The sequence below is a fragment of the Apiospora marii genome (genome assembly GCF_038362585.1).
Source record: "Apiospora marii strain CBS 49790 chromosome Unknown utg000004l_segment0_segment0, whole genome shotgun sequence".
In the NCBI taxonomy this organism is placed as follows: Eukaryota; Fungi; Ascomycota; class Sordariomycetes; order Amphisphaeriales; family Apiosporaceae; genus Apiospora; species Apiospora marii.
The window spans coordinates 2,964,646-2,989,935 of NW_027117375.1; the positions used below are offsets into that span (position 1 = coordinate 2,964,646).

Sequence of the window (25,290 nt, forward strand, 5' to 3'; positions counted from 1 at the left end):
TTTGCTGGACCAAGAGTTGTTACAATGTACGGAGATCTGGGAAACAAGCTGGTAAATCCTAATGCTGCAACTTTCACTCACCCACACACATAGAGCCCCTATCAACTGTTGTGTCTACAGGTCCACCATGCCAAACGGGCACAGAATCTGGCGCACCTGCCACCATACCAGACCGAGCTGGTCCGCGCCGTGACACGTGAGGTCCGGGATCTTGAAAAAGACCTGGCTGATATGTTGGAGTCCTTTGAAGGCGGCTTTGACCCTCACGCAGACCAGGCCAAGTCCTGTACCATGTTGGTCAATCACTTGTCCATCCGCAGAAACAAGCGATGTCTGCTCGCTTATCACCGCACAAGAAGCGACAAGCTGGAGGAACTCGTCTGGAAGGGCTATGACCTCGTCGATCTCCCGGGTCAACAGGTCTCGTCAAACAGCGGTTCGAACCTCCCCTCTGCGGATAGCAGCTCCAGCAGCTTGAGCCCTCAGGAGGAAGACTATGTCCGTCAGTACAGCGACCTTCTGGCTGCATACAAGGGCCAATGGACCGATATAGACTTGACAGGAAGTCTTGAACCGCCCCGCGACCTCTTTATCGATGTGCGAGTTCTGAAGGACGCCGGTGAGATCCAGACAGAATACGGGTGAGTGGAAAACAACCCCGCTTTCTTGGGACATGCCCATGACTAAATTTGACTGTGCAGAGCCATTACCTTGACCAAGAACAGTCAATTCTACGTTCGCCAGGGCGACGTCGAGCGGTTGATCGCCCAAGGATACCTCCAGAAGCTCGGCTGAATACTGCCATATAAGCTACGTAGCTATCACTATGAAGTAGTGAAATAGGGAAACCGGCACTGGTCTTCGGCATTGATGCGTGAAAACATCCAGCAATCGACCACCTGGCATACCAAGCCCATGGGCCATGGCATTGTTTCGAGGTCTTACCCTTACCCAACCGCCATGAGATCTGCAGTAGCCCGGATAGTCGGCCAACTTGCAGTCGCCCTGATTCGACCAGCGTCATTGCGACTAAGATCGGCTCGATGCACTTGGTCCAATCGAGTCATGGACTCAGGGCCTGGTCTGAGTATGCGAGCGCAAAAGTTGACACAACCCCACGTTGTTTACCGAGCGGGCAGGAGTGGGAGGGAGCCTGGCCAGTCGGCACCAACCGCACTGTCGCATTGGAACGACCGGGCAGGCTGCGACAGGCACTTGCATATGCACTCTTGTAGCAGCTATGGGGTAAAGGGGGACAAGGCTTTGCTGCGGCACAGGGGCAAGAGGGGGTCCAGAAATGAAGTGTCCGACTCGACTAAACCTGGTTTACAGGGCGGTTCGACAGGAAAGTCGAAGGACCAGTTTGCGGTGAAATACCTAAATCCATCACATATCATACTTGAACAAAACAGCTCGTGACGAGTGCACAATATGTAATGCTACTCCGTTTCCACTCCGGTCCATTCTATCAGACTCGGAGGCCCGGCCCGCTGGGCAACGCCCCCACTGGTCTCCAGATGTGCCAATGTCATAGCTTGGAAGTACGTAAGAAGAATTCGAATGGATGCAACCCATCTTTTCTTCTCTCTCTTTCGATCTCGAAATGGGGGTTCAGTTGTAATATTGGTACTACTAATGCCTTTGTCAGTGAACGGCCCAAGGTAACAGTGGGCCTGCTTTAATTTGGAGATGAACTTGTTGACGGCACAAGTGGAGGGAGGCCCGGGGGACTATCTTCTGGGCTGCATGGTAGTATCTGCCACGGCATGATTGTTCTTTCCGAGTCGCTTTCGATATTCATGTTGGCTGGTGCAACGGGGTTGCCTGAAGGCCATACAACAGATCCAACGGCATCTGCACAGGGTCGGTTGATTTGATGTTATTGGTGTGCGATGTGCAGCAAGAGAGGGGCTATGACTGCCGTCTGTCGTATGTACTGTAGCACAGCAGTTGGCAGTGTAGGTTTCACTCTCTCGAAAGCTCATCCCCACGTGGGACTGGCCAAAAGCAAAAAGGAGTCCACACTTCAGCCGCATAGGCGGATCGGATCAATTGCTTGGTCGCATCCTTGGCCGCTAACGATGGTTGATGCCTTGAGGGGTGAAATGCAGCCACCGAACCATGTTAACATATGTAGTCGTTAGCAGATTCTCACGCTGCATCTGTGGTATGCTGGCAACTGGCTGTGGCGCCTCCTCATCTCTACTTTCCTCCAACGGCATACACTTCGCAACGGGGCGATGCTGGAAGTTGATCAATACCGTTCAAAGTAGCTCGCGAGAAGGTTTGAATGTTTTCGTGAGAAATTGGAAGAGAATTAGCCTCAACTTTAGGTGGTGCCCAGCACGCCTGCCTACTCGTATGCATGCTGTAGGTTGGCTGTAAACCCCTTCCGATTTTGCACTGCCTGCAATGTTCAGTAAGAAAAGAAGCCTCGACCTCGAAAATCTTCAGATCAAATGCTATGTACTGCTAGGTCGGTAGCGGAGGCTTGTGGAGGATAACATCCGCTTCTTTGGCCTGGACTTTCCTTTTCGGTCGGACCACCTCCAACGACCAAGGGCTAAGTAGGTAGCAGTGCCACTGCCAATTGGTCAATCGATAGCTGGGGGAATTCGATGCTGTACAACGTATGACATAGTTTTTCTGCACCGCCGGTTACAGAACATACAACTATGCTCTCACAAACGGGTGATGGTATATCAAAGTAAATTCCGGCACAGATGGAACGAACGAGCTGTCCAACCCCGCCCCGCATGTAAATGAGTAATGAGATGGTGTAAGTTACTGTTTCGCTACAATTGGTCAAACGCCATCTCGTACTTGCGCAACTGTAGCTTGCCTTTCGTGTCCAAGCATCTTGCTGTCAGGACTCAGGATTCAGGAACAGGCAGTAGGTATCTAGAAGAACAGAGACGACCTGGTTTCTTGATTGAAAGGGGCTATAGCCGACTTTTCTTTCTTCTTTCATTGATGTACTCCTTTTCTCTTTCTGCCCATGACGATTTTTATTTAGTATTGATGGGCGGGCCATTCGCTCAGAGATAAGAACAACCCCCCTGCGCCCTGCCACCGGCCTCAAAGCGCAAGCGACAGGGATCCCAGCTGCTGCATGATGAATAGTGCCTATCAATGTGACTAAGGTAAGGTGGTGGTGGTGGGGCGTTAGAAGTCTGTAGGTCTGAATGTACCTCCAAAGTGCCAGCCTATCATTCCACATGCAAATTTTGATCGAGGCCTGTTCTGGAACTCCTTCACGTCTGTCCAAACCTAGCTTCAATCCTATTCGCGCGCGGAGCCACTCTTTTGACGATGTATCATGGGTGTCTGTCTGCATGTAGTATGGCTTTAGCTTTCCTCTTGCCCAGGACCTTTCTCTGATATTCTCGGTTTGGGGGGGGGTTTTTTTTTTTTTCTTTCTTTCCTGCTCAATCTGAATTGACGCATAACCGACTTTCCCCCATCCATTTCTCCCGGCTGGGCTTTCTCCTGTGCAGTCTTGTTTTGCTGGGCCTTTGATTTCATTACGTTTTAAATGCAACCTGCATTCACTCGCCTGATCATGGTTCACGACGAAACCCCATCGGTCCTACTCATGACTTGAGCCCCTCCTGCTATCCCAGCTCGTGTCTTCTACAATAAGCTGCAGCTGCAATTAGTCTTCAGAGCTTCTCGCGCCCTGGCTAATGAGCGACCCATTCTCTGGCCATGTCCGCTCCCAACTTTGGCTTCTCCTCCTGGAGGAGGGCATCTCCCTCGGCGCCCTCGCAGCGCGAGCCGGAAGACATTCCCGTACAAAGCTCTCGCCCTGCCTTCGCTGACCCGAGGCTGCTGTCCTCTTCCGTCAATTCGAATGGCTTCCGCGAGCCCACGAGATCCTTCATCCCGGGCTCTGTGCGAGATCACCTATGTAAGCACCCACTGCCTCACGCTCCCCCTCCCCCCTACGACTTTGCCAAGTGTATATTGCTAACGCCCTCTCAGCTCCGGTGGATAGCGCTGGCTATGCACGAACCGTTCGCGAAGACACTGCGGAGCTCGCGTCGTATGTGCTCTCCGACAAGAAGGACAAACGCAAGGCCTCGTTCCTGAGGCCTAGGGCATCCTCCTCTCCACACCCAAGTCATGACGGCCCGACGACACCTCAACATGAATCTGGAGATATCCCCGGGACTGCCGCAGATGGTGCTATACAGGAGGTCTCGGAACCTAGCTCCCCAGAAAGCGAAGAAGATTACACACCGCCCGACGGACCATCCATGCTAGCCAATATGCTCAAACACTCGCCGCCGCAAACAGACACCGAGACGGACTTGGACGACGAGCCCCGGATGGCAGAACCCCGCGAACGACGAGCGAGACCTTTCTCTCGCCCAGATCACAGTAATAAGGGATCGTCGACTCACGATGTCGACGGGCCTTCGGAGAGCTCCCCACTACTGGGAGCGCGATCGAACGGTGCTCGTCCCATTGATAGCCCGGCCTCGAGCGTAATCGCCGACTTGAGTGATCTTGAGGCCCAGAAGCCACTCCAGTCGCGTTGGAGCAGCACATATGGCAGCATGAGGGGGGCAGCCATTGAAAGATTCCATGGAGTTGTTTGTGTGTTGAACCCCAAGACCTGGGATAGGAAAGCCATCGTGGAGGAGGCTGTTATGCACCCGATACGCTGCTTGCCCAGCGTCATTGTTGGTCTATTACTCAATATTTTGGATGCACTGTCTTATGGTATGATCCTGTTTCCGCTGGGAAACCCGGTCTTTGCTAGCCTTGGGCCAGCTGGAATATCCATCTTCTACGTCAGCACCATTATTGCACAGTTGACCTTCTCATGCGGAAGCATATTCAGGGGTGGTGTAGGGTCAGAACTGGTAAGTCTCCCCTTTCGTTATATTTTGGACCGGCATAGCTGACTGGCCATAGATCGAAGTTGTGCCTTTTTTCCATAGCATGGCTGCTACCATCACATCTTCGATCGGAGAAGACCAGCCGGATGCCGTGATTGCGACTACCATTACGGCGTATGCCCTGAGCACCATGTTGACTGGTGTTGTCTTTTACTGTATCGGCAAATTCAAGTTCGGTTACATTGTAGGCTTCATCCCACGCCATATCCTGATTGGCTGTATTGGCGGGGTGGGCTGGTTCCTGATCGCCACTGGATTCGAGGTCTCAGGAAGGCTCGAGTCGTTCCATTACGACTTGGATACGCTCCGCAGCTTGATACAGCCGTCTACTTTGCCTCTTTGGATCATCCCGCTGGCTCTTGCGATTATTCAATGCTTTCTGCAAAAAAAGATTACCTCGCAGCACTTCGTGTCAGTTTACATCTTGATGATACCCCTGATTTTCTGGTTCTTTGTGGCCTCGATCGATGAGCTGCAGCCGAGCAACCTGAGGCATACGGGGTGGATTTTCGATGCGCCCCCAGCCGGAGAGCCGTGGTGGCACTTTTGGACATTATACAGTATGAATTCCCCCGATCGAATATCCCTTGAGAAGACTACTGACCGTTGAGCAGAGTTCCACCTGGTTCACTGGGGGGTCATTTTAGAGACGGTAGGGGCCATGTTTGCTCTTACTTTCTTCAGCTTGCTGCATGTCCCTATCAACGTGCCTGCTCTGGCCCAGTCGACTGGAGAGGACAACGCCGACCTGGACCACGAACTCATGCTACACGGCTACTCGAACTTGCTGTCGGGGTTCGCTGGCAGCATACAAAACTATCTTGTCTATGCCAACACCCTGTTCGTCATGCGATCTGGTGGCAACAGCAGGCTCGCCGGCTTCATGTTGGCAGCGCTTACTGCTACTATTATGGTCATTGGGCCCGTCATCATCGGCTTTATACCAGTCATGATGGTGGGGACCTTGATTTTCGTACTGGGCATTGAACTGCTCTCGGATGCGCTCATCTCACCCAGACACAAACTGAAGCGTTTGGAGTACCTGACGGTAAGCATCCCGCTAATGCCGTAAAACCCAACGAACGCTACTAACTTGATTCCCAGATTATCGCCATTGTATTGACCATGGGTATCTACGACTTTGTGGCAGGTATCTTCCTTGGTATCGTGCTGGCATTTGGTTCCGTAATCGTGAACCAGTCTCAAGTATCTGCCATTCGGGCAACCTACACGGGAGACCAGATTGGATCGATGGTTCGGCGGAATCCTTCGCAGTACCACTTCCTTCAAGAAGTTGGCCGCCAAACCTACATTGTCAAACTATGCGGGATGCTGTTCTTTGGGACGATTGTCGGTGTTATTGAGAAGGTCCGGGCGCTGATTGCAGACGATCACTTCGCCGAACATCCCATCAGATATCTTATACTTGACCTGTGGCAAGTCACTGGGATCGACTACTCGGCCGCGGAAGGGTTCATGATGCTCAACCGGCTGCTGAATAAGAAAGGAATAGTCATGTTGATCAGTGGCAAGGATGCGGATAGCAGAGTCGGTCGAGACCTCAGGGCAGTCGGGCTCGGCGAGGGTGAAAGCGGGACTGGGGTCAAATTCATGCCCGATCTCAACTCGGCGTTGGAGAGCTGCGAGAACGAGCAATTGAAAACGTTCTATGCCCAACAGGAAGCACTGCGGGTAACCCGCCCTGCACCGCATCCCAGCCTGGATGTTCCGGAGGCCAAGTCGACGTCGCAGCCCTTGGAGTACCTCTCGCAGTCGCCAAGGCGAAACCAGCTGCATCAGGTCGCTAGAACCGTCTTGACTCAACATGAGTCGCAGCGGACTTCGCGCTGGCGAGGCATTAGCGAGCCATTGCGGCTGATGCTGCAGATCTTCCACGACATCAGCGACAAAAACGAAGACTTCTGGTTCCGCGCTAAGCCATATTTCCAGAGGCGCGACTATCGAGCCGGCACGGTGTTGTATCACCGGGGCGAGCCAGCCAATGGCTTTTATCTTCTTGAGCGTGGCGAACTACGTGCCGACTACGAGACACCTCAAGGCAAGCTTTCGGAGCCCATTGTCCAGGGCACAACCTGTGGCGAACTGCCCTTCTTCTCGCAGACGGATCGCACCGCCACGGTTCTCGCTGTCCGAGACTGCGCTGTGTGGGTCATGGACACCAGCGCTTGGGAACGCCTGCGCCGCGAAGAGAATGATGTCTACCAAGAGCTCCTGATGGTCTCTTTGAAGCTCACGACGGAGCGGATGAATGCTATGACGAACTACACGCTTGCCAATGCGAACTGAGCGGGGGATGAACACAACAAAAGGAGTCGGAAGAAGAAGAATGAGACGAAAGAACTGATTGCTATTACTGCTCTACAAAATGGCTGCATCATCAAGTTATCCAACTCGATCAATGGCGTTTTTACCGGAAAGCGAAAATTGTTGGTTTTTACGTTTTGATATCCTAGATTGGGCGGCAGCGGCTTGCATATATCGGGTTTTGTTTTACGTGAAGCGAAAAAGTTTGGAGCATGTCTGTTGCATGTTAGAGTATCGGGGGTTGCTGGTGTGTATTGTGCTTTAGTCAAGGGCTTGATCTTTGCCACCGTTCTCACGTGTTATAGAGCGAATGCCGGGCATAGTCCATGTGTCAATCACGAGGAGGAAAACTTCAGATGTAATTTATAATGTTACTCCTTTTACGAAAAGTTCTGATATGCGCAGCCGAATTTTTCAATCGAGGCCATAGTGTATTATCTTGCAATGGTAGCTATTAAAAACAAATATTGATGTACAGTGCTCGCTCTGGTATGCAAAGTCGGTAGGTATCTTTAATTTCATATGCGTGCCTGCCTCCCTGCCTTTCCTGCCTTTCCTGCCTTTCCTGCCTTCCCTGCCTTCCCTGCCTTCCCTGTCTTCCCTCCCCTGCCCGCTTTATGCTGCCATTGTCCAGACCGCTGCTCTGGTTCTAACTGTCATGTCATAACCTCGTGACGATGATGTGATTCCCCGAAAAATTACCAAATGAAACCCAAAGTCAATGAACGTGTCCTGAACCCAGCTCAATGCTTTCGTCGAAATAAAATTCTGCCGTATCTTCTTATCCTTGTCAATTCTTCCCTATCGCCCGGGACGCCAGCGTGGCGCCAGCAAGCAAGAACATCAGGCTCGAACTCCTAGGCCGCGGGGTGCCGGGCCACTGCTCGTCTCCATCTTCATCTTCGACCCCGTCCTGCAAAGTCTTCTTCTTCTTGTCTTTCTTGGCGACTTCACGCACGTGAAAGTCCTGCAGCACGTTCGAGCTGAAGGACCGCTGCATGCTCGCTTCAGGGTCTGCCCTGGGCTTCTCCGTGTTTTTGCCGTCGTCATCGTCGTCGTTGCGGTGGCAGCGGGACGCCGCCCCCTCCTGCAGATACCGCGTCTCGAGTTCCCGGCCGGAACTCGCCGGCCTCTGCGACACATCAGCGGCGCGCAGCGAGGGGCGCTTCAGTATCTGGAGCTCGCGGCCCATGGACATCCTGCGGGGCTGCGTCCCGAAAAAGTCGACGGTGCGCAGCGCCAAGGGACTCGACCCCTTCCGACGAGGCGGCTGATTCATGGCGAGGGCCCGGCGCAGCCCGACCCCAATCATGTGCTGCGAGTCGGCGAGGCCAAGCAGGCCGGCGCTGCCAAACGAGCCCCGCGTGCGGGACGATGCAGTCTGGGGCCGGGGAAAACCCCCGGTCGACAGGACCGGCGAGGATGGGGCCGAGAGCCCCATGCAGCTACTTTGGTTGTCCTCAGCTATGGCATGCTCGTTGTCGTCATCGAAGACATCGTGCAGTTCGCCATCAAGATTGGTATAGCGCATCTCAGGGGGCGGCAGGGTGGTGTAGTCGCCACCCTGCGCTGTAGACGTAGACCATGGAGACGAAAAGGCTGATGACGCCGAGAAATCGATCTCCTCCCGTGTCTGGGCGAAATCGTCTCCCAGGTTGAAGCCGGCGTCGCTTGGGGTCTTGGGTGGGTTTAGGCCATGGTTACTATCACCAGTAATAGCTGCTTGACTCGGGGGTGGATTGAGGTATAAATCTAATGTAACCTCGTTCAAGCTTGGCGCATCGTGTGCGTTGTTCGAAGAGGGGACCAGCGTGGCGTCGCTCTTTCGATTTCCAAGAGAGCCATGTCCATTGGCTTCGTCGGCCTGGGCCACATCACTTGAGGTGGAGCTCGGCCCCTCTTCTGGCAGATGCGGTGTGTGACAAGCGGGGACAGCGCCTGCAGCACCTTCTTCGCCTTCAGCGCTTTCGCCTCCAGAACGTGGCTTGCCCGAATGGCCTGCTTCAGGCATGAATAGGTCACGCTGCAGTGGAGATGGCCTCTGTCTAGGCCTAACAAATCTTACAGGGGACGGGTCTTCGGGCGTGCTCTTAATGGACTTGTGCTGGATCTCAGCCTCGCTCGATTCACTGCCAAACTCTGCTTCCTCGACGACATACCCCTCCGCGTTGCGTCCCGCCATGAGGAACTGCAATTCTGCGCTAGACATGGAACCTGACATTTGTGGCGTAGTTACTATCAAACTGCTTCTGGGGGAGTGGCCAGAGACCAGACTAGGCGTTGAAGGGACTGTCGAGGCTTGATACCCAGTGCCCTCTTGCCGTGGCTTTTCGTCGGATGCAGAGTCTTGGGATGATACAGTACTCTGAGCGCGCTCAGGCTCTGTCTCATGTACGCCCGTATCCTCCGGCCCGGCAACTCGTGCCGCGCTTTCTCGCTCTTGGTGATCACCGGCAGTCGTGCCATCATGCGTATTCGGCTGCTGACTCATGGAACCTGAATCAGCTGTGCTCGCATTCTGGCCATTCGAACCTTGCAATACATCTTGAATGGGTAACTCTGTTGGAAATGTCGTACCTGGCATGCTTAGCTCTTTTTCTTCTGTCTGTGAATCGGGCTGCTTCAGCAGTTCTAAGACCCCGAATGTGCTGGCTGAGGGGACAAGTGGAAAGGCGCGACCGCCCGTCACGGGATCCCTGTACATCTTGGACGACTGTGAGTTCATGCTGGTAATACTGCGGGCAGCGGTGGCAGGCCGTTCCTCCTCGGAGGGGCGCTTAGGAGAGGCCACCTGAGAGACCACGCTAGAGTCCACATCGGTACCAGATACTGTTGAGTATGCAGACTGCGCCAATCTAGGACCCATGGATGGGACGTAGGGCAGCGAAGGCTGCTCCTCCTCATCGACCACGGCAGGCTCCGCCACGAACGCAGATGCTTCAACAACCAGTGGTCGCGTTGGTTCATCGGGTTCAGATGAGGGGTCAGCTTCCATCTCAGGAAGAGAGCAAGTATCTTTGCAGACCATCTCGATGTCTTGTTCGACTCGCCGCCTCAACTTGTTGACAATCTTCGTCCTGGTCGCTGACGAAGAACCCAAACGCCGGGTTGGGGATTTCGGTTCCCGGGCGACCAGAGTCTTGTCAAGAATCAAATGGCCACGTTTCCAGGCGATATACCGAACGGTGGCCGCATTGCCTCGAAGCACCGCACTAATTCCAGTCTGAACCCTGTCTCAGGATAGCCTCGATGCTCCGTCTCGAGAACGATGTCGCGGCGGGCAGAGTGAACACCAATGGCTCGTCAAGGCTCCAACCAGAACCGCGCAGCTCCACAATCTTGAGATCAAGATCATTGGTTCCGATAATGGCCACATCGGCTGTGTCCCGTGCCTCGGCAATGGCCTTTTGCAAACTGTCGACGAATTCTCTGCACTCCGGCGCATTTCCGTCCTCAAACAAAACAAGTTTGCTCTGAATGGAGCGGGCCAAGTGGTCAAAATCTGGGCCGAAGTTGTTCGTGATCTTGAGGGCTATCTCAGAGGCCTCGTCCAAGTAGTGCTGGCACGTTCCGCCGTCGAACCGGCAGTGGGCATGTTCTTCCTGGACATGCCTCCTTCTGGACCGAACAATCCCTTCCAACGCGTATGAAGCATCCGAAAACAAAGTTTCGGCGACCGCCAGTGTTAGCGGGGTCGTTTGATTGCTGGCTATCTGGACGCTTTTTTGCCACGGAACTTCTCCTTGTCGGTTCAGGAAAGTGAATGAGAGGTCGAGCTTGTAGCCTGGTATCGTCTCAAAAGCCTGTGATTTCTCAATAAACTCGGACCGGGGAATACAGTTAAGCGACTGGATGCTGCCGATTCGATACGGTGATGTCTGCAACTCTGGAAGCGGATGTAGGTCATCGTACAAGGGGCCAACCCTCCAGATGAAATCAGGGTCGTGCCTCTTCAGGAACAACCCGATCATACGGTTGCTCGAAAGAATGATTTCCTTGGCAGCCTCTGCAGTCACTGGCATTTTTTGGTAGGAGGTGTATGTCCTGCTAGCCCAAAGTTCGCCGGATTGGCTGATCTGGGTCGTGAGCTCAAACCTCTTTGGTTTTGTTCGGCCATGGCCCTGGGTAGCTGCTGAAGCGTTCGGGTCTTTGCGAGTAATGAGCTCATAGCAGCTGTGGTCGATGCGCCGTAGAAGCCCCTGGCAGAGGTTCTCGGTGGCACGGAGGCTGTGTGAGCTGTCATAGTTCCGACTGTATGTGAACTCGAGCGGATCCTCAAAGCGCAGCGACACGCGGACAGATAGGCCAGGCTTTTCATCGCTGTTCTGGGCTGCAATAGGGCCTGATATGGCCCATGCGTCCTCATCTGCTTCCCAGCCCTGAGGTTCCCGTAGTGATGCGTCTGTAGAGGCACGCTTTGAGAACAGACCCGTTTCCTCAGAGGGTTCGTCTGGCGCCGGAGAAGCCAGACCGAGCAGAACTGCCGATTCGGCTAGCTCTGGCGCCGGAGTAGCCAGCTCTGCTTGACTTTGCGTTGGTTGGAAATAATCCGTCGCCTCTGTCGCGTCAAGGCCGTCTCTGCTCTGGAGAGTCGATGCCTTCTCACTGGCACTGACGGCGCCCCCACTCTTGCGACTGTCTGATCCTCTCAGGGTCTTGACAAAAGTCTTTAGACGGGTTTGGAAGACCTTGGGACGGCCTTTGGGCGCGGACCAGGCCATGTTTGCCGTTTGAACTTTTGAGCTTTGGCGAGATAAAACGGGTGGCAAGTTGGATGGGGGAGCGGAAAAGGGTAAGTACGGTAAGTAGAAGGTGGGATAGTAAAAGTTGTCGCGCGCAGCTGTGGCCGCGTGCTGGCTACTGCTGCTGCTGCTGCTAGGTGGGTGGGCGCCTCTCTCTCTCTCTCTCTATATTCGTTGGCTGAAAAGAGCAGTCCCCAGTTCCTTGTCTTTGGTGTTATGCCGCACTTGATTGGCGGCTCCAAATGCCAAGGACCGTCTGCCAGGAGACCCAAGCACTATAATACTTGGGCCAAAAGCAACGAGTGAGGGAAAAAAAGTTTCAGCCAAGGAAGGCACGTCGACCCGATACCAGCAACATGCGCTGGGTGTCAAAAAGCTTGGGCGGCGACGAAAAGAGCGTGTGTGAGGGTGAGTGAATGCTGGCACTTCTGGCACTGCTGGCAACTGGGTGTGCGAGGTAGGCCTGAGAACAGAGCTATATTACTGGGGCACGACCGCTGTACGTGTTGGTGTTAAGAGCCAGGATACCCGGTGTTATTAGTACGGGTAGAGGGGAGCCCGGCTCTTCGGGTAGGCCAGGAACCTCTGTCCAGCTTCGTAGGTGGGATGAAGCATAAATCTGGGGCCTGGGGACGGGACCGGGGCGACCAGAAGAGAAGAAGAAAAAAAAATGTCTGCGGATAGAAGGAAAAGAGTAGGAAGTGGGCGAGTTGCTGCTGCACTCCGATTCCCCCGCGTCAGCACTCGCATGAACAGTAGGAATTGCAACATGGGAACGCGTGAGATCGTGTGGTTCTGCCAAATCCGAAATGCCAGATGGATATTCCAGCGCCAACGCGCGCGCCGGCCTCCACCAGTCAAACTCGGAGATGTCCACACCCAGACAGACGCCCTGACACCTCGACACCCATACTGATGTCGCCAATCGCCTGCCACAGCAGCCAACAGCCCGGCCAAAAACCGGTATTCTCGCAAAACGCCCGTTACATCAGTACTTACCCACGCACCTACATACGTCGTGGATACCTCTCCTGCTATCTTGACGTAAGGCTGCTTTTACGTGGAACCCCAACGTCCTGCCACACATCCTAACAACAAGATACGTACAAAGGGGAGAAAGCGCACCTACCTAATGACATACCTAGTAGCATACCGTCGTGCCCGAGCCAGGCGGGCTCGCCAGCCATCCTATTCACGGATTTGATGCCTTCAGGCCGAGTTTCAGTAGGCGCTTACGGGAAGAAGGTCACCTGCCCAACAGTCAGTGTGACTCGACTTGGCCGTTCGAGATAACCAACCCCACGAACCAGAAGGCATGTATGTAGTAGTACACAAATCGAGATTCCTTCTTTCTCCCTACAGTAGCGTGGCTCGTGGCTGGCGTGTGTGGGCCTTCCAACCCGCGAGGGCAGAACTAGCTGCCCCGGAGGCTGCCTATGACAATCGCCAAGGTACGTTGAATAGAGGGGTAGAGGGAATAGGCCAGCGATTTGCTCAACACTAACAATATGATATGCACCAAGGAGGAGAACAAATGGATACACGTATGCCGGTAGTAGGTGGTTGGTATTCGATTTTTTTTTTTTTTTTTTTCTTCTTATCCGTCTATTTCCCCCCTTGAAAACCCTAACAGGGCAACCCATCGTTGTCGGTGGAATTTGGACATAAAGGAACCGGGCTGTTGGTTGTATGTCAAACGGGCAAAGCCACCAAAACCTTACAGAGACAAGTACAGCAGCTGAGCACGTCCCCCCGGAAGCATGACAACTGCATGACAACGGGTCATGGTGGGTTCATCCAAGACAAACGCACCGGCCGGATCCTGCCATTGCGCTCCCCAGGAATTGCAAAATCCCGACAACTGAGTCGACGATATCGAAATCACCTGGTTCGATCGATACCTTCCTTGTACAGTAGTGGTGGTAAGCCTTACTGGAAGGAAGCTGACCAGGTCGCGCTCAGCCCTGCGTGGAAGGAGCCGAGCCAGGGAAGCGAACGAGCGCTGCACCATGTATCGTGGGAGAATGCGAATCCGCCAGCGGAGATCGCAGGGCGCACTCAACCACATACATACTTTGTACTTGTAAAAGGACGAATGCGCAGTTCGGCAAGGGTTCTCGGATGGTCGGAGGCCATCGCGACATTCCGAAGGAATCCTTGCGGAACATATCGGCCCAATTTTCCCCTTGTCGTTGGCCCAGAAGGCCGCCAGGGAGTCGTGAACGGCAAATCGGTTTGCATCTTGAGCGTGCCACATTTATGCCGGGGTAGGACGTTCTTTGACCATTACCAACCGCAGTTTGCTGCAGGGCTTCGATGCCGATTTGCTAGCCATGATCGTCCCGCAAGAATCACTGGCCCGGCTGGGTGGAAGCCACTCGTATGGGGGCATGGGGTCAGCGAAAGTTCTGGCGGACCTAGGCCTGCTCCATCGTATGATATCTCTGTTTGTCGTAGTGACTTCGTAACCAACCGTGGTTGCCTACGATAAGCAGAACATTATCCCCGTACAGGAATTGCACAATCAAATATTATTCATCACATCTCCGTTGTTTGTGCCTGGTACTGTTGGCGTAGTGAACGCCACTCTTCAACAGTTGGTCGTTGTTCATCTCGTGCTGCTACGACCATGTAATGCCACATTCGAGCCTGCAAACACCGATGTTTCGTTTGTTAGACGATCGTCTTAAGTCACTCCTTCTCGACCATCAGAGCACCAGATTGTCCATGGTCGCGGTCGCCTTATGAAGCTCGGGATAGACACATGAGACGGGAGGGAGCATGCAGCAGGCTATTTCGTTTGTGATGGATGGACAATGTGATTCGACCACCTCTCCGGGAGGATATAGTGCAAAAATTGAATTGAGATACACTCCCGTGCGGTTGTTTCCTCATGCGTTTGCGCCTCTTCTATACTGTAGATCGAACAGACTTTCGGGATATTAAGAATGGATCCCGTTCTTCGATTTCCCACGGGGCATCAAATCTTAGGAGAGGAAAGGGGTTGTCCAAGCTAGATATCCAATATTCCATCTCCAATCATCTCTGTCGACACAATTACCCAGCTCTACAAGACGAAGATGGCGAAGAAGAACAAGAAGTCAAATATTGTCGAGCGGTGGGACGAATATTTCCAGAGCGACGCTCTAGAAAACTGGCAGAGACTCATGACAGATCTCGAATTCCAAGAATACTTTCGCAGCAAAACCCAATGCAGAGGTGTAAGTGATTTCATGTTCAGGGGCACCACTGCCTTGCTTCCGGTGCTAGATTTGTTACATTTGGTAGCTGACACTCCTTCCCGCCTTGGGGTTTAGGCACTGAAAGGTGTATGGATCAACATATACGACTTCCTCGACGCTGTGAAGGCTGGCACACATGTGCTGAAGTTCAAAACCGAGGCTGAACTTCGTCGCTACACAGTAAAGACGGGCAAGGTCTACCCGAAGAAACACGTCAAGAAAGGCAGTCCCCTGGCAACATTGATGGCACACATTTTTAAGAGGTAAATGGTTGTTGTGGAATATGTTTCTCGAGATAGATGGCAACATGGTATTCTTTCGTCTAGCTTCTAATTTCCCACAACCTGATCTTCCCGTTGTCGTTTCCAACTGCAAGCATGTCGCTGTCCTTCGAGAAAGCCACGCACTTTATACGGCCCAACGGCGTATTTGCAGTGGGCCAGTTACGGAAAACTGTACAGCTTGGCATGTGAGCCAATCTGAAGTTGTCTGTCTTGTGCTTTGAGCCAAACGCCAGAATCTGCCCATCCGGGCTGAAGGTAAGAATCGTGACCGGCGTCGTGAGCTGCATGAAGCTCTTGGTAGGCTCTGGCCGTTCTTTCAAGTTCAGCTCGTCGTCGTCCGAGGGCAAGATCAGCTCTTGCCGGTCGTAGACGTTCATCACACCGGTGTTGGATCCTACGGCCACCCATCGATCTCCACCAATGAGTTCGGGGCCTTTGTGACCACCAAGCGCTATGGCTGTGCCGCCGACGGAGCCCTCGTCGTTCCATATTCCTACAAATCTTCGGGAGGCCATACTCCACTCTCCGATTTGGCCTGCCTTGCCGAGAATAGTTATTCCATTGCCGTTCTTCCACCACTGGAAGTCGATGATACCACCCCGACTGTCCAATCGAGCTGCCGCGATCCATTGCATCGTGTTCACGTTGAGCATGTTGATAACACCACCACCCTTTCTTGTGGAAGCAATCAAACCGAGATATCTTCCACAAGGACTCAACTTGAACCGCTCCCATGTTCTCTGTTCTAGATGATGCCCCTGGATCTTGGATGTCCGCTGGATAGCTCCTGTAGGCATGTCCCACGAATGAATGAAGCGCCTTCTACCAGCGAAGAAGATCTTGTCGCCGGCGGGAAGCATAAACTCAGCGTGTCGTATAGGCACCTGCTTAACTTGAACCGAGGTGAGCAAAGGATTGGGTGTTGGGTGCGCCGTCGGCGCTACATGGTGAAGGTATAGCATTGAAGATGTGCTGGCCGAAAGAAGAACCGGGTATTCTGGATGAAAGCAGAGAGCAGTGACTTCGGACTAGAAACAGAGTTAGCAAAGTCTGGTTATTTCGGTAGAACTGTAACAAGGGCCACAGTTAGGCTAGTCTTAATCACCCGCTGGGAGTGATAACTTAAGCCAAGGCAACCCTCGTGTTGAAACTGGAGAGAGCGGTTCCTTACCTTGTGGCTATCGGCCATGTCTCGAGATCTTTGAATATCAATAACCTCCGGTCGAAGTGTCTTTGCTCTGGTAGACGCCCCCTTAAGCGAGCTAGCATCACGAAGAAACCTATCCAAAGGCAACGCTGACAGGTCGCCGTCCTCTTCATCGCTCTCGCCCAGTTCAGACGCGTCCGAGTCGTCTGAAGCAGCAGCAGACGACCGACGGCGGCGCTTTGAAGGTCTCTCTTCCGACGGCTTGGCCCAGTTCGGTAGAGGATTGAGCCGCAAGAACTGCTGTCGTAACCTCCGGGTATATTCAGTGCCTGTAATGACGTCGTCGTCCTCAGTGAGTCGCAGCTTCCGTAGCTGGGTGGCGGTAGCAAGCGACACGGTCAACTGCTCGTCATCTTCATCGTGCCAGGCCGGAGGGTCTTTGTCGTCGGCGGGTGCAGGAGCGACTTCTTTCGGGGGCGCAAGGGCAAGGTCTTTGGGCCCAGCTGGAGGGGCGTCGAAGAAGAACAGCTGCGCGTCGTCAAGCTCCTCGTGACCTGTACCATCCTGCTCTGCATCGCCCGAGTCCAATTCGGCTTCTTCGAATTCAAAGTCTTTCCGGAGCTGTTCCCTGAAGTTTTCCGTGTCGCCTAGGACAAAGCGCTCGAGGTCCTCTTCGTCCGAATCCTTGTCTTTGGGGACGAATTTGCGGTCTTCGGATGCAGAGTCTTCGCCACTATCGGAAGACGAAGTGTCGTTGTCCGAAGAGACGGACATCGCATCGACTTCCTCTTCAGGAAGACTTTTCGTTTGTGGCGGCGGCATTTTGTCTTGGGTCGGGAGCAGTTGAGAGCTCTTCGGATTGAAGGTGTAAAAATTCAGACCGGTACAAACAGTCGCAACTCAACTTTTTAGTGGGTCGAAGCTAGTCGATAAGGTACTGTGCAAGGGACCTCTTCATACCCCCACTCTACCCAAGTGACGATAGTCTACTGGATCGTCGACCATAAGACGTTTCTACAATTGCCATTCATGGATGTATTCTCCTTGTAATCAGGTTGAAATTAACACTGGAAATGGAATTAACAAGAGCAACTTCCAGGAAGGTACCTATGCAAGGCGCCGCTGGTTTCGGCACAGCAAGATAGTCTGCAAATAAAACAGTAGTAGCAACCTCTAGAAACTCGGATGCATCAATGACAATGCAGTGTAGGTACATACATTTTGTTCAAATGTACATACGAGACGAGGACAGACTGGTTGCAACTGCGAAGGTGGCATCTGAAAACTGCCCAACAAGATTCCAGAGAGCCTGTTGGCAGCATAACATGGGTGCATGCGGGTCAGTCATCTTTCCAGAGCAGCCTCGAGCCAGACATGTCAGTAGAATATCTTGTAAAGCCTCCCATTCTCTATACGAGACACAAGGTTTTGTGGGAGTAGAGAGCCCAACTATGAAGAACTCGATACTGATTCCGCAAACATCCTAAACTCCATGAATATGTACGTATAAGCGTCTGCGCTTCATGCGCAGGAATCTCTTGATATCATTTCCGTCTCCCATAGCATCGGTTAAAGAACGACAATGAAAAACTTCACCGCCGTAAGGCGCAAGATCCATGCAGGTCTCGAAGGCGGATAGCAGCCCTGATTATGAGATGCCTCATTACAGCTCAATGATCAGAGCATCTCCGCCCAACACTCTGTGAGCTCCATCGCCCCAGAGGCCGAGCACCGCCATCGTGAAGCCGACACCGGCAAGGGCGGTCTGCATGAACTGGTTCTTGACGAACAGCTCAACCTCGCTACGCACCTCCTCGCCGTTGGTATCCTCGTCCAGCTCCTCGCCGCTCGTGCTCATGGCGCCCTCGTCGCTGTGGGAGTCGCCCAGCACCTCGTAGCTGGCCTCCATGCGGCGCGCGGCCTGCTTCTCCTTGCGGGCCGTGGCGGCGGCGGCTCGGCGTCTACGCGTGGCGCGGGAGGAGGCATCGGACGTGGATGTTCCAAAGATGGTCGGGGTGACGAAGTCGGTGAGCTTGGTGCCCAGCACGAAGAGGGAGGTGTAGAGCAGGTACGGGTGGCGGTATCCGCGCGGCGACAGCGTGAAAGCGAGGAGGAAGGCAGAGCCGGCCACGCCGGTCAGAGCGTTGAGATGGGTGTTGGCGGTTTTGCTCAGACCGCCGAAGGCCTTGGCGGCCGATGAGGCGGATGGGAGGTCGAGCAGAGAGGGGATGGTCAAGGTGGACAGTGTGTAGGATACGCCCTGTCAAGTCTTGTCAAAAATCCATTCGTCTGTAATAAGAATTCCCTTTTCAAACGCCATCCCACAACCAATGAGCCCCAAAAGCAAGAAAACTGTCCAGGTCCGTTCTTTGCTACGCGATCGAACAGAGTCATGGCGGCGGCGCGGCTGGAGGGGCCAGCCCGAAGCAAGGTGGGGGTGGTGGTTCAATGACAGGATCAAATACGACAGCAACTTACCGTGAGCAGACCGAGGGAGACGGTTCCCACGAACTTGAGGACCGACACCTTAGTCGTAGCCATAGTTGATGATGTCTATGCTGATGAACCGAAGTGCGGTGGATGGTTGAGGCTTACGATGCGGCTAGATGAGAGTCGCATAAGGAAGAGGAGAATCCAGGATGAGGATGGTGACGAGAGCTTTGGGCTGGGCTCGGGAACGTGGGCCACCGCCTTTGATTCCAGTGGTTGCGTCACTCCAACAGCTGGCTCGCTTCTGCGAACGTCTGCACCACTCAACCTTAGGCGCCCAATACGGATGTGCTGTAAGCATGCACCCTCTTGGCATATACTTGTGTTTATCTACAGTAGTCCAGATATCCGTCCAGCAGTAACATTGAGAGATCCATTACTAGCCACTCATCGTGAAAGTAGTATATTGAATCGTTTTGACATGATTATATTATTCATGTGTAAAATTGTTTGTCAAATGGTCCACTGCTCGTTCAAGAATCCGGGGCAAGCCAATCAACCGGCGTGCATTCCGAAGCGAACTCCTCTGCCACATCTACACTGCGTGAACTAGGTTAGGTATACTAGCTTAGGTAGCCGAGGCCGTTAGCTAGGTACATAAGGTATGTACATGTATGCTAGGAACATTGAGGCTACATGTGCATAAAACGGACAGGCGATTCATTTCGCCATGACAGGTCTGTTCAGAAGTCTGTTCACAGTAATATCCATCAAATCGCCAGCTCTCCACAGGAGCAAAGGACCGGCCCGGGGGGATTCGATGTCTAAATGTAGGTGTAGGTACAGTGCTGCAGCCGAGGTAGTAGCACCCCACATTTCTTCTCCAACCATGATCTGAGTTAGGTCACCAGTTCGTCTCGGAGATTCAGACCCTGGCACCTGGAGAATCGAACATCAATGCCGAAGGAGCTGAGATGAGATTCCAGTGCTTTTGAGCTGTCGTAATCCCTTTTAATTGTTGTTGCCCTTTGCACCACCCTGACTCAACAACAAGAAGATTTCCCTTTTCTTGATATCGTGATATCGCCTGATCGACCAGAACCAGCACTAGCATCAGCACCTCGTCTTGTGTCGTAGTAGTGGTCCGCTTGCTTCCGAAACTCAAAATAGCTGCTGCTACCTCACGGGTGTCGACACAGTCAAGCACTCAACAATATGCCGGTCCCAAAGTCTCAATACCTCAGTTCCGTATGGAGGGATGGCATCTTTGGTAAGCTGGCATTCCTCGGTGTTATCGGTGCGCCCAACATTGATCCGTATCCACAGATGGTCGAGTTGTCTTTGTCACGGGAGGCGCCGGTTCGATCTGCAGCGCACAAACCAGGGCTTTGGTGCACCTGGGTGCCAATGCCTGCATCATTGGGCGCAACGTAGAGAAGACCGAGGCGGCCGCCCGAGACATTGTCACGGTCCGCAAGGGCGCAAAGGTTCTGGGCATCGGCGGCTGCGATGTGCGAGATGTGAGCACTCCACCAGCAGAACAGCACTTACAGGAGCTCCCAGTACTGATTAAGACGTAGCCGGAGAGCCTCAAGCAGGCCGCAGAGCGATGTGTCAAGGAGCTTGGCGCCATCGATTTCGTCATGTACGTGCCATGCACTCACGCCCTGCTTCCGTCGCAAAATCGCTAATACTGGTTCTCCCTCGCAGTGCCGGCGCCGCTGGCAATTTCGTTGCGCCCATCTCGGGTCTGACACCGAACGGGTTCAAGACGGTGATTGATATCGATGTGATCGGCACCTACAACACAGTCAAGGCGACCATGCCGCATCTCATCGAGTCCGCCACGCGGAACCGGAACCTAGAGGCGGCCGACATGTTGACGGGTGGACGCATCATCTACATCTCGGCAAACTTCCACTACACGGGCATGCCGCTTCAAGCGCACGTGTCCGCCGCCAAAGCGGCCATCGACGCCCTCATGGCCTCGGTCAGCCTCGAGTACGGGCCGTACGGCGTGACGTCCAACGTCATTGCGCCCGGCGCCATCGAGGGCACCGAAGGCATGGCCCGCCTGGCGAGCAGCAAGACTAGCGAGGCGGACAAGGCCAGCACCGTGCCCCTCGGGCGCTGGGGCACGTGCCGAGACATCTGCGACGCGACGGTGTACATATTCTCCGACGCGGGCTCGCACGTGAACGGCGAGATTCTGGTCGTCGACGGAGGCTCGTGGCGCCTGAAGGGCGGCTACGCCGTCGGACTCGAGGCAAACATGAGGTACCCCGACTTCCTGCTCAAGGGGGAGTTCTCACCAAACCTAAAGAGTGGGAGGAAAGAGAGGACGTCCAAGCTATAGGTACATGGGCTCGTGTTAACCTACATACTATTTTTCAATAATGAGGCTCCTCGCTTTGAGCATAGCGTTGGTGTGATCAGCTAATATATATCTACCAAGTCTAAAATCATTTAATAGATTATGTCGAGGGCGTTTCTACAGATGGGTTTGTAACTAAGTCCCGGAGAAGTACACAGAATAACAAGCAATTGAAGCTTTGCATGGTGTTCAGGCAGAGTGGTTGGGTATAACGTTCATCAGTGTACAGGCTCCCAGCTGTAACCCTACATAGGCTATCTCCGGCGGATATCAGCACCGCGCAATGCAAATACCAGCAAGCAAGTATATACAACCCTATCTTCGCATGGACTGGGCGGTCCCAGTCCCATCTAAGCCACTGTGAATACACTCTATTCTCCAAGACTACTTCTCCTCGGGCACAAGCACGGTGCTTTCCTCGGTCTCTGGCGATTTCTTGTCGCGGCCTTCGTAGTGCTTGTCGGCGTCCTTAACGACCTGTCGCCCGTTGAAGTTGGACATGATGTTCTCGCCCTTGGACCGCAGCCGATAGCTGTACCAGTGGGGAAGGGCGCGGAGCATCTGCAGGGCGGTGCCAAAAGCTGGGGTGATGATCTGGCCGGAGCGGCCCGAGAAGATCTGGCGCACGATGGCGTCGGCGACGGACTCGGGCTCGAGGGCGGGCACGAGGAAGGGCGCCTCGTTGTGGTAGCCGGTGAAGAGGGCCGTCTTGGTGTAGCCCTGGTTGACGAGCACGGTGCGCACGCGGGGCGCCTGGTAGCGCGTCTTGAGCTCCGCCGCGAGGCCCTCGTGGAACGAGGCCGCCGCCGCCTTGGAGGCGCCGTAGTCGACCATGTTGGGCACCGTCAGCCACGCCGCGTAGCTCGCCACCGTCACCACCATGCCGTGGTCGCGCCGCACCATGGCCGGGAGGAACTCGTGCACCGTGTAGAAGTGCGCGAAGACGTTGACGTCGAAGGTCAGCTTCAGGTCCCGCTCCGACGTGCCCAGGATCGTCTTGCCCCGCGCGATACCCGCGTTGTTCACCAGGATCGTCGGGTCGCCCACGTCGGCCCGGACCCTGGCGGCTACCTCCTTGATGTCGGCCACCGAGGTCAGGTCGCACTTGTAGTAGTGGACCTCAGGTCCTGTATTGAGGTCAGTTTCTTCTTCTTCTCGGCCGGGCTCGATTCCGTGAGCATGGGACAACCCCGCCCTCTCCCTCTCCCCGTTGCTTACCGGTCTCAAATGACATTGGCTGTATGTCCAATACCACAACCTTGACGCCTCGCTCAGCCAGAAGCCGGACGACATGACCGCCGATCCCGCCGGCACCCCCAGTCACCACGGCGATCTCGTTGGGCCAGTCGTACGTATCGCTCGCGAAGTTGTTGACCACCCTCTCCGAAAACTTGGCGCTCAGCCATTTGGCCAGGCCGACGTAGAGCAGGGTCTTGAGCCGGGAGAAGGCCAAGGGGTGCAGTATGGACAAGTCTTCGCCCTTCTTGGTGTACCGGGCGGCCAGGATGAGCGGCAGCAGGCAGGCCGGGTTCAGCACGGTCTTGCCCAGGAGACTGAAGATGGGGTCTGCCGTGAGGCCCTCGCGAGGGAGCCATCCATTGTGAACAGGCATTTTCCTGGCTTTGCTTCTTCGGTGCAGGAAGGAACGAATGCTGTGTGTTGTCCAAGGAGGCTAACAAATAGGTAGCTAGCTTGCGACTCGGATGACCAGGTGAGAGACGCAAGGGTTATTCGTTTACTGTGTCGAGAAGTAGGCTAATATAAAACTGTACTGTAGGGTACCTTGAGCAGCTTGTTTGGCGCGCCGTCTAAGACTGGAGGACAGCAAACAGGATAATTTTTGAACAACAAATTTTGGGTAAAAGAGAGATGCATTCGACTTCGACCTTCATGCATGATCAAGTAAGACAAATGACGAGACAGGAGCGGTTCTGGGTAATTAAGTGATTTCCATAGTCCACTGGCAGGTCAACTTGGCTTTGGAGCCCCTGCCACCTGCTGCGTACCGAGGCATACCCCAGATCGCATAACGGTTGGCGTGCGGGGATACATTGGGGAAATAGACGATGCTCTGCGATCTCATTGCCATTTTGGGACCCTAGGCAAGTGAGACCCCGCATGGGTTCTCGGTATGAGCAAGTCTGGCTCTTGCAGTCTTTACAACAAATGCATGTGTTTGCTTCCTCCATCGTCATCTTGTGTTCGGCTTAGGGAGCAGATGACGGGGGTATACACCTATCTTTGAGTAATGGATCATTGGGAGGCCTTGGACTTGGTTGGTATATGGCGACATCACCGCGTCCGAAGATTGATCTGAACTCCCAGCAGTTAACCTCAGCTTGTCATGCAGCACACGCCACTGCGAAAAATGGCGAGTCGAGTCTACGCACGAAAGATCTTACGTAGACTGATGCAATGCGCGACCAATAGCCACACACCTGCACTCTTTGGACCACTTGCCGTGTGAGCAACCCCGCCAATTGGTGCGGGCATACACATGCTTCTGACTGGCCCATGGAGAGAGCTTGATCTTACTTAAGAGTACAGTTGTATCGAAGCTAAACATCAATGTTATTACATAATAGTACTATTCTGTGTACACCTATATAAAAGACCTGCCGCCTTGGGTATCATCAAGTAAACATCACGAAGAATAAACAAGTAGCAGCAAGCCAGCTTGCTGTTTTGCTCCAACTGGGCGAGCCCAGGCCGCCACCCAGGCCATTCTGCCCAGTCACCCCTGTTTGCTCAATCTGCGTGGCATCGCCCGGCGCAAACAAGATGCCGACTGTGTTGGCCGACGTGGCGTCAATTTCTTCCGGCGTGAGCAGCGGGTTGTTGACCGAGTCACACGGCGGGTTGTTGCCGGTGAAGTCGATCTTGTTCGTGACGGAGATGGGCACGTCGAATACGGTGTAGTGATCTTCTCCATTCAAGCGAAAGTTTTGCCGGATCGAGATCTGCTCACGCGCGTTAGTAATGGTTATCTGGAAACAACGGTGCCGTCGCCGTCGCCACTTATATCCAACTTACATTGTAGGCCCCGCGATCGCTGTCTGCTGACCCCGGCTGGCCGTCGCCTACGAGACACTCGGGCCAATGCCACTTGACGTGCTTCACGGTGCTGCCGGGCTCCGACTTCATGATATCCCCGAGGGTCGAGCCCCCAACAGTCGCCGTGCCGTTGGTGATGGTGAAGTTGCGGCCGGTGTCGTAGCTGTACATGAATATGGTGATGTTGTGGATCTGGCTGGGGCTGTCGGCGCCGTAGGGCGGCAGCATGAGCTTGCCGTTAGCCGAGACGTCGAGTGCTACCTCGATAGTATCTGGTTGCGTGTTATTGAGTGTGACGATCTACCCGGATCCAGGTCCGAGTGCTACCCGGACTGGATGCGATTGACTTACCACCGCCGAGCGGCGTCCCGGGCTGTGGTGCATCGAGGATGGCGAAGCCAGGAGTGAAGATCTGGCCATTGGCGATTGTGAAGATGAGGGCCTGGGATCGTGATGCCACGAGAAGAAGCGACAGCAGCGACGGATAAGTCTTCATTGAGTTGAGGTTCAGATGAGATGTCCTCATCGGCAGCGTATTGCATTCAATGTAGTAAGAGTACAGACGACGAGTTCTTAAAAGGCCTCGGTGTTTAATGATTATGTTACATGGGATGAAACAACGAGAACGAACGACCACAGCTATGTAGGTAAAATAAGAATAAAGCCCCAAGCCCACGTCGCTGGGGACAATCTTGGTATTCAAATGAAGATTAGAACGAACCATGGAAAAGCGGCACACTGTCAGCGAACTCGTTTCTTCGGTTTTCCGGACCCTGTTTGTCTTT

General features: G+C 53.9%; 10 protein-coding genes across 10 annotated transcripts; 4 read left to right on the plus strand and 6 right to left on the minus strand.

Annotated features, from left to right (window-relative positions):
• Window positions 1-24: 24 nt before the first annotated feature.
• On the plus strand, window positions 25-795 carry PG985_006871 (DNA replication complex GINS protein PSF1; the record flags this gene model as incomplete). Its single annotated transcript, XM_066826640.1, has 3 exons — window positions 25-51; window positions 121-641; window positions 702-795. 3 exons carry the CDS (start codon window positions 25-27, stop codon window positions 793-795), a joined length of 642 nt encoding a protein of 213 aa, XP_066686247.1.
• Window positions 796-3,708: 2,913 nt separating this feature from the next.
• PG985_006872 (sulfate transporter family protein) lies at window positions 3,709-7,214 on the plus strand (the record flags this gene model as incomplete). The annotated part of the gene is made up of 5 exons (XM_066826641.1): window positions 3,709-3,910; window positions 3,985-4,871; window positions 4,924-5,467; window positions 5,522-5,955; window positions 6,012-7,214. 5 exons carry the CDS (start codon window positions 3,709-3,711, stop codon window positions 7,212-7,214), a joined length of 3,270 nt encoding a protein of 1,089 aa, XP_066686248.1.
• Window positions 7,215-8,022: 808 nt separating this feature from the next.
• Window positions 8,023-10,260, minus strand: PG985_006873 (uncharacterized protein; the record flags this gene model as incomplete). Its single annotated transcript, XM_066826642.1, has 1 exon — window positions 8,023-10,260. One exon carries the CDS (start codon window positions 10,258-10,260, stop codon window positions 8,023-8,025), a length of 2,238 nt encoding a protein of 745 aa, XP_066686249.1.
• Window positions 10,261-10,444: 184 nt separating this feature from the next.
• On the minus strand, window positions 10,445-11,953 carry PG985_006874 (uncharacterized protein; the record flags this gene model as incomplete). The annotated part of the gene is made up of 1 exon (XM_066826643.1): window positions 10,445-11,953. The coding sequence occupies one exon, from the start codon at window positions 11,951-11,953 to the stop codon at window positions 10,445-10,447; it is 1,509 nt and encodes a 502-aa protein (XP_066686250.1).
• Window positions 11,954-15,054: 3,101 nt separating this feature from the next.
• On the plus strand, window positions 15,055-15,483 carry PG985_006875 (uncharacterized protein; the record flags this gene model as incomplete). The annotated part of the gene is made up of 2 exons (XM_066826644.1): window positions 15,055-15,195; window positions 15,292-15,483. The coding sequence occupies 2 exons, from the start codon at window positions 15,055-15,057 to the stop codon at window positions 15,481-15,483; spliced, it is 333 nt and encodes a 110-aa protein (XP_066686251.1).
• Window positions 15,484-15,538: 55 nt separating this feature from the next.
• PG985_006876 (U3 small nucleolar RNA-associated protein) lies at window positions 15,539-17,469 on the minus strand (the record flags this gene model as incomplete). Its single annotated transcript, XM_066826645.1, has 2 exons — window positions 15,539-16,528; window positions 16,672-17,469. The coding sequence occupies 2 exons, from the start codon at window positions 17,467-17,469 to the stop codon at window positions 15,539-15,541; spliced, it is 1,788 nt and encodes a 595-aa protein (XP_066686252.1).
• An 841-nt stretch (window positions 17,470-18,310) lies between these two features.
• Window positions 18,311-19,188, minus strand: PG985_006877 (uncharacterized protein; the record flags this gene model as incomplete). The annotated part of the gene is made up of 2 exons (XM_066826646.1): window positions 18,311-18,907; window positions 19,126-19,188. The coding sequence occupies 2 exons, from the start codon at window positions 19,186-19,188 to the stop codon at window positions 18,311-18,313; spliced, it is 660 nt and encodes a 219-aa protein (XP_066686253.1).
• Window positions 19,189-20,292: 1,104 nt separating this feature from the next.
• Window positions 20,293-21,433, plus strand: PG985_006878 (peroxisomal 2-4-dienoyl-CoA reductase SPS19; the record flags this gene model as incomplete). Its single annotated transcript, XM_066826647.1, has 4 exons — window positions 20,293-20,347; window positions 20,404-20,597; window positions 20,658-20,722; window positions 20,788-21,433. 4 exons carry the CDS (start codon window positions 20,293-20,295, stop codon window positions 21,431-21,433), a joined length of 960 nt encoding a protein of 319 aa, XP_066686254.1.
• Window positions 21,434-21,835: 402 nt separating this feature from the next.
• Window positions 21,836-23,063, minus strand: PG985_006879 (short chain dehydrogenase; the record flags this gene model as incomplete). The annotated part of the gene is made up of 2 exons (XM_066826648.1): window positions 21,836-22,578; window positions 22,670-23,063. 2 exons carry the CDS (start codon window positions 23,061-23,063, stop codon window positions 21,836-21,838), a joined length of 1,137 nt encoding a protein of 378 aa, XP_066686255.1.
• A 1,021-nt stretch (window positions 23,064-24,084) lies between these two features.
• On the minus strand, window positions 24,085-25,001 carry PG985_006880 (uncharacterized protein; the record flags this gene model as incomplete). Its single annotated transcript, XM_066826649.1, has 3 exons — window positions 24,085-24,438; window positions 24,485-24,777; window positions 24,857-25,001. 3 exons carry the CDS (start codon window positions 24,999-25,001, stop codon window positions 24,085-24,087), a joined length of 792 nt encoding a protein of 263 aa, XP_066686256.1.
• Between the last annotated feature and the right edge of the window lie 289 nt (window positions 25,002-25,290).